The 6,961-nt window shown below is 46.0% G+C and overlaps 1 protein-coding gene across 1 annotated transcript; it reads left to right on the forward strand.

The window, feature by feature from the left end:
• The first annotated feature begins 224 nt into the window (after positions 1-224).
• LOC145036150 (uncharacterized) lies at positions 225-632 on the forward strand. The gene has a single exon (XM_078984621.1). The coding sequence runs from the start codon at positions 225-227 to the stop codon at positions 630-632; it is 408 nt and encodes a 135-aa protein (XP_078840747.1).
• Positions 633-6,961: the final 6,329 nt, after the last annotated feature.

The following is a 6,961-nucleotide window of genomic DNA, read 5'->3' on the forward strand; positions in this document are numbered from 1 at the left end:
GATTAAATAGATATTACTCAAGCTAGAAACGTCAGGCCAACTCGCAAAGTGGGCAATTGAGTTAGGTGAGCAAAACATCAGTTATCGCCCAAGAACAAGCATCAAGGGGCAAGTGTTTGCAAACTTCCTGCTCGAAATCCCCGGCGGAGGAGACATAAACAAAGAAGGAATCCTGGCAGCGAAAGAAATCCCGAAAAACAATCGGAGATAGACGTTGTACACCGATGGGAGCATCCAGCAGAGAGGGCTCATGGACAAGCCTAATCTTGACCAGCCTGGAAGGAGAAGAGGTCACCTATGACTTTCGCTTCGATTTCCACACCTCGAACAATGAGGCGGAATATGAAGCCTTGCTCACTGGGCTGCACCTGGCCAAACAAATGGGGGTAGAGGCTGTAGCGGCGCATACGGATTCAAGGCTGGCCGCCAATCATATTAACGGGAGTTTTGAGGCAAGGAACAAAAGGATGGAGATGTATGTCAAGATAGTGCAGCAGCTCAGTAAGTCTTTCAAGGAGTTCACGATCAAACAGATACCAAGAAGCAAGAACAGGAGGGCGGACACCCTAAGAAAACTAGCATCAACATGTCAAGGAAAGTTATGGTTGAAGTGCTCAAAGAAAGAAGCATAGAAGAACGACAAGTAGGCACCCTCATAACAGCTGGACACACATGGATGACCCCGCTGGTCGAATACTTACAACAAGGCATTCTGCCAGATAATCATGACGAGGCCAGAAAGATACGCAAAAAGGCACCCTCGTATGCAGTAATAAATGAAGAACAATATCGGAAAGGGTTCACGACCACATGGCTATGGTGCGTGGACGAAGGCAAAGGGAAAGAAGCACTCCGAGAAGTGCATGCGGGCTAGGCGGGCGCACACGAGGGTGCACATGCCCTTACAGGAAAGGTGCTTTGGATGGGGATCTATTGGCCCACCGCATACCAGGATGCGTCAGAGCTAACAAGGAAGTGTGGGGAGTGCCAAGCATTTTCCCCGATCCAAGCAAACCCTTCGACATCCCTATCCAATATATCTAGTCCTTGGCCATTTTATCAGTGGGGGATACACATTGTAAGACCATTCCTGGAGGTACCGGGAAAGCTAAAATACATGGTGGTTGTTGTGGATTACTTCATGAAATGGAATGATGCAGAACCACTGGCATGCATATCTAGGAGGCAGATGATCAAATTTGTGTGGAAAAACATCATGACTAGATTTGGCATGCCTAAGACGCATGTCAGCGATAACAGGCTACAATTTGTTGAGAACCCGTTCAAGGAGTGGTGCACCAGCAAAGGAATCAACCAACGATTCACGTTGGTAGTACATCCACAGGAAAATGGGCAGATGGAAGTGTCCAATTGAACCATTGTAAATGGGATCAGGAAACGGTTAGGGAAAGCTAAACGAAATTGAGACAAGGAGATACGAGCAATGCTATGGTCATACAGAACTACTCCACGAACAAGCACACGTGAAACCCCATTCAGCCTAACATATAGAGAAGAGGTGATGCTCCCAATAGAAGTAACAATAAGCACATTGAGGACAATCCATACCAACGAAAAAGCCAACTCTCAGGACCTGAGGGTGAGCCTGGACATCCTCGAGGAATGGCGAGAAAGGTCAGACATACGCTAAGAAGAAATGAGACAAGTCGAGCTCAGCCGTAGGGCAAGCTAGGTCCCGTATGGGAAGGCCCATATAAGGTTGTTGAAGTAGATCAAAACCGGGCATGCACTCTGGAGACAATGGAAGGAAGGCAAATACCAAGAACTTGGAACGCAAGGAATTTGAGGAAATTTTACTTCTAAAATAAGAACCTCCACACCAGAAGAGTGAGGCCAGGAAACTAAGACGCCCCGCCAAACAAGCCTCGCTTAGTGCCTGGGGCGACATTTCAAATGTTAAACACCCAATAAGCCTTACGCTTGTAGCGCTCAAAGACTCAGTGTATTAAGAGGGCATGCTTTGCTATCCAACACGTTGGAAACTTTGTACTTAGTGTACCAAGTCTAAATACTTAGTGTATTGAATTTCATACTCAGTGTACCAAACCCGAATACTTAGTGTATTGAACTTTGTACTTAGCATATCGAATCCTAATACTTAGTGTATTAAATTTCATGTTCAACACATACAATCAAATGCTTAGCGCATCAAGTCCAAATACCTAGCGATGGTTTCGCATAAAGGGTCCAACATCATATAGGAAACTTAAGGCCAAAAGAGCACCACTAACATGTTAAAATTCATACTTAGCATATCGAATTTAGGTGGTTTGGCATAAAGGGCCCAACATTATATAGATAAATACCACAAACAAAACATTAAAAGTATGTGGAACGCTCGCAAAAGTCAGGATGGCAAAGAATGGTAGCAAAACCAAAATCAAATTAATCCTACATCAAATTCCAGAGTCAAAATATCCAAAACATAGAAAAAAACATTAAAAAAAGTCTTCACGCCCCAGGAGGGGTAGTACACGATGTAGGAGCATCTTTATCACCAACAAAATCATCACCACCGCCACTCTCGACACCAAGTTTCTCATCAACAATAACAACCGCATCACCACCAATGTCCTTGCCATCTACATCAACATCGCCACCCATGCCACCATCCATACCACCACCGGCACCTCTAACAACACAACCATCAACACCGACGAAAACACCAGGGGTATCCTCACCAAAAACATTTTCACCATCACGAGCAACCTCATCACCATCACCTACCATACCCTCAAGAGTGCATTTAGAGTCGGAAAAGGCACAAAGCTCCAAAATCCCTTGGATGTCCATATACCCTAACCCCAGAAGTGAAGTGTGATCCATACTAACAAATGATAGAAGAGCTTTATTCACACTCACAACAATACCAAAGGAGGGGGCGCTAGTAACAAGGTTTTCAGGCCCAAAACTTGCCAAAGTACTGCGAACAGACTCTACCCTAACAACGAAGGCAGAGTGACAAATGAGACTCAAGATGCTTGTAAAATCCGAGTGTTCAATCAGCATGTCAACAAGTCGCACAAGACCCGCTCGCAGTAGCCAATCCAGGTCACGTTGTGTGGCATCAGCACTCACTTGCAGAGCAGTGATCAATCGGTCGCGATCAGCAGCATCACGCTCGAGACTCTCAACTTGGATCATCAGACCTTTATTAATCTGAGTAAGAGAGTCAACCTTCGCTTCCAGGGCGGACCTGACCTCCTCCACAGCAGCTTTCTCAGAAAAAAGAACCTGGTATATCTGTTCTGAATGCTGAAGTTAATCACCAAGCTTAGAAACACGATGCCCCAATTCAGTCACACGCGAACCACATCCAACATGTGCAGCCTCTATTTTACCAAGCAACTAGATACGCCGTGCACCTACAACGAGAAAAAACATGGCCTGCACAACATCATAAGACATATTATGAGAAAGAGCAGGGCTGCCCATGGCCTCCATGTCTACAACGACAGCTGGAGGGAAGGCACGTCAGGCGAACTCCATGGCATTGACACGTACGGAGAGGCGGGAGTCGTTATGAAGGCTCCAGGTGGGAACAAAAAGGGAAGGCCCAGAAGAACCTTTACCAGTGCCCCAACCTGGAGAAATGGGATCTTGTCCTGGGTCATTAGGACCCTTTTATGGAAAGGAGTTAACTAGAACAGAAGAAAAAACTTGAACAAGAACAACAGGAAGTTTAGACGGCCCACTGACCCCTTCGGACTGTTGAACATCGTCATCAGGGATCACAACAACGGTCGTCGACGTTGAAGAAATAGAGTTCAGAAGGCGGTCTCCCCCATGGTCAAAACAACCTTCCTCTTAGCGACGTTAGGTACACCGGTGACGGTCTCCCCCATGGCCAAAACAACCTTCCTCTTAGCTTGGATACGCCGAACATCAGAGATGATACCATCCTTGTTGTCCTCGTCATTCTCAGTAGAGGAGTGGTGAGTACCACCCAACGACATGATGACTGAAATAGGACGAGCAGCGAGAGGGTTCACCTCATCAGACAACGAACCATCCCCAACCACCGGAGGAACGGGCATAGTGGCGGTTAAAGCAAGTTGATCTAGCCGATGAGGCGGGGGAAGACGATTGACCAGGTCCACCTCCCGGTATTCCAGCTTCCCCCAGTAGCGCTTTCGCAGGACCTCGTCCATGGATAAGGAGGATTCGACACCTGAAAATGTTAAAATATAAGGAGATGCATTAGAACACGAAGAGCCCAAAAGGTTAAAACCGTAGCCCCAACAAGCACACCCAAGAAAATGAAGAGGAAAAAAACAACGGTACTCACCATCGATGACGCAGAAGAAAACCGTCATCTTGCCACGGCGCCTCGAGGAAGGGCTCATCCCCACACCGGACATCAAAGCTTCAGATTAATCCTCGGTAGATACCTAGACACTCTTTAGGAAATCACCAACACCCTAATTTTGGGGAAACAACTTGGGAGTAATGTTGGCGAAGGTGTTAGCATGGTAACGATCACTACCAGCCAAGCCCTGGTTCACCCACAACCACTTGTCCTGCTAATTTTTGGGTGTTAGCCCATCAGGAACCAGGTAGTGCCCTCCTCCCTAGACAGAAAATGTGCACTTATCACCAGTACAACAAAATCTGAAGAAGTACTTGAACATGAAATAGTCGGGGAGGTAACCGTTGGCACGACAGATCAATTCAAACGCCACCACCTTATGCAAAGTGTTTGGAGTCAGCATTTGAACACTAAGGCCATCCTTTTGAAGGACCTCGTCCTGGAAGTTAGTTAGCAGAAGACAAAGACCAACGACTAGGGTTTTCTGATAAACCTTAACTTTTCCGGGAGGAGGGATGTGATAGAAGAACCGGGCGACATAAACTCCACACTGTCCGAGGGATAGAGACCATAGGTGCTCTCAAGTAGTTATTACTCAGTTGTAGAAGGAAGAATTCCAGGGGGACTTGCCATAAGAGAAAAGAGAGGAGAATGGACTTCGGGAAGAAGAATAACAAAGGAGATGAAGCGTAAATGAGAAAGCGTAATAAACGCCCTTTTAAGAGAACAGAAAGGGCGGGATATTCAAAATGTCTGACATGGTGATGTAACCACTGGCCATCATGAGCGGTCACGTCATCATTAAAACCGGAATGGCGGGAAAACAGGGAGCCGACACGTGTAGATCAGTCAAGTCCCACACGTCGTAACTAGCATTGCAACGCCACGACTACCGGAATGGGGGACTTGACGACGTGCCTAAGTTTACAAGGAAGACTCACGCCTTATCAAGGAACCTGGTGCATTGGCCGAGCCAAGCTCAGTGGGCTCAGTGCCCGCCAGTGCCCCTAAAGATCAAGGCGCCCTGGTGAAAGGCTCGTGCCCGCCAGGGACGCTCCCGGTGCCAAGAAAAAAGATACGGTCAGGAGACAAGATACAGGATTAGGCCATTATCGTCAGAGCCAATGATAGTACTCTAATGGATAGAGGCGCATGATCCTCCAAACAGCGCCTCTGACCTTATCTCCTTAAAGAGATCCTATCTCATACGGACAAGACATGGTCGCTAGGTATAAAAGGGCACGCTCAGGAGCTCAAGAGGTAAGCAATCTTCTTCCAGTAACACTCACATAAACCATAAATCCTGTCTAACTTGAATGTGTGAGCGTCTTTTCGGTATCCTCCTCAATAGTTAGGGTTTTACCTCCAAGAGGTTGCTAGCAAGTGGGGAATCCCAAATCTAAGTTGCTTCCACGCTTCAAGGTTCTTGCACCAACTTCTCCTACTTCAAGAACACAGAAATGTCACACAAATGAGTTCAAAACACTCTTCTCACTTAGGGTTTGCTAGAGGGTAGAATTCTCATATGGGGGCTAATGTAGGAATGATAAATGAGGCTATAATGATGCTTATATACGCATCAAACCCTAAAAGTTAGGGTTTCAACTTTCTCCATGTATGCCCTACGTACGCAGTGTATACCTAGCGTACTAGGGCCCGCCCTACTATGCTCAGTGTACATAATGTATGCCCAACATACTCCTTTTAACCATAAATCCCCAAAATTCCAAAATAGCCCATTTGCAATCTTTCTTATTTACAGGGACTAAAATGAAATATTTATTCATACATAGGGTTAAAATTGAAAAAACATCAACATGGGGATGTGAACATGCTCCCCCGCTTGAACTAGACTTTGTCCTCGAAACCTGCTGCTACAAATAACTAAGGATAATGTTCTCGCATCTCTGCCTCTTGCTCCCAAGTCCCCTTGGATCCTTTCCGATATTGGCACCTAACCTTTACCAAAGGTATCTACTAGTTGCGTAGGACCTTCATCTTTCTTTCCACTATCGCTACCGGCCTCTCAATTTGTTTCATTCATTAATCGACATGAATTTCATCCAAAGGGATGACTGCCTCATCGTCCAACACATACTTCCACAACTACGAAACAAGGGAAATGTTGTGGATATGACTGAGCTCACTTAGCAAATCTAACCGGTAGGCCACCCTACCTACCCTAGCGATCACATGGAATGGTCCAATATACCGGGGACCCAATTTTCCCCTTTTCCTAAAGCGCATCACACCCTTACTAGGTGAGACCTTCAGTAGTACCATATGCCAAACTGAAACTTCAACCCTAATCGGTGTCAGTTGTCATAACTCTTTTGCTGGGTATGAGCAGTATGCAATATCTTCCTTATCTAGTTGATAAGCTTTGTGGTCTAAAGAACCACCACAGTTCTACCCATGACTCTATAACCAACTCCCCCCCCCATATTAGGGTATGACATTTCTGACCATACAAGTGCTCAAAAGGCAGGGCACCAATGCTGAAGTGATAGTTTTTGTTGTAGGAAAACTCCGCAAGATGTAGGTAGGAATATCAACTCCCACAACATGTCCTCAAGTGTCTGAATGGTATACTCACTCTGGCCATCGGTCTAGAGATGATAAGCAATGATT

The sequence above is a fragment of the Lactuca saligna genome, chromosome 3 (genome assembly GCF_052625555.1).
Source record: "Lactuca saligna cultivar CGN05327 chromosome 3, ASM5262555v1, whole genome shotgun sequence".
Taxonomy (NCBI): domain Eukaryota; kingdom Viridiplantae; phylum Streptophyta; class Magnoliopsida; order Asterales; family Asteraceae; genus Lactuca; species Lactuca saligna.

Bases quoted from the DNA above. Each gene is read 5' to 3' on its own strand.
- LOC145036150 (XM_078984621.1), top strand. From the start codon at position 225: ATGGGAGCATCCAGCAGAGAGGGCTCATGGACAAGCCTAATCTTGACC.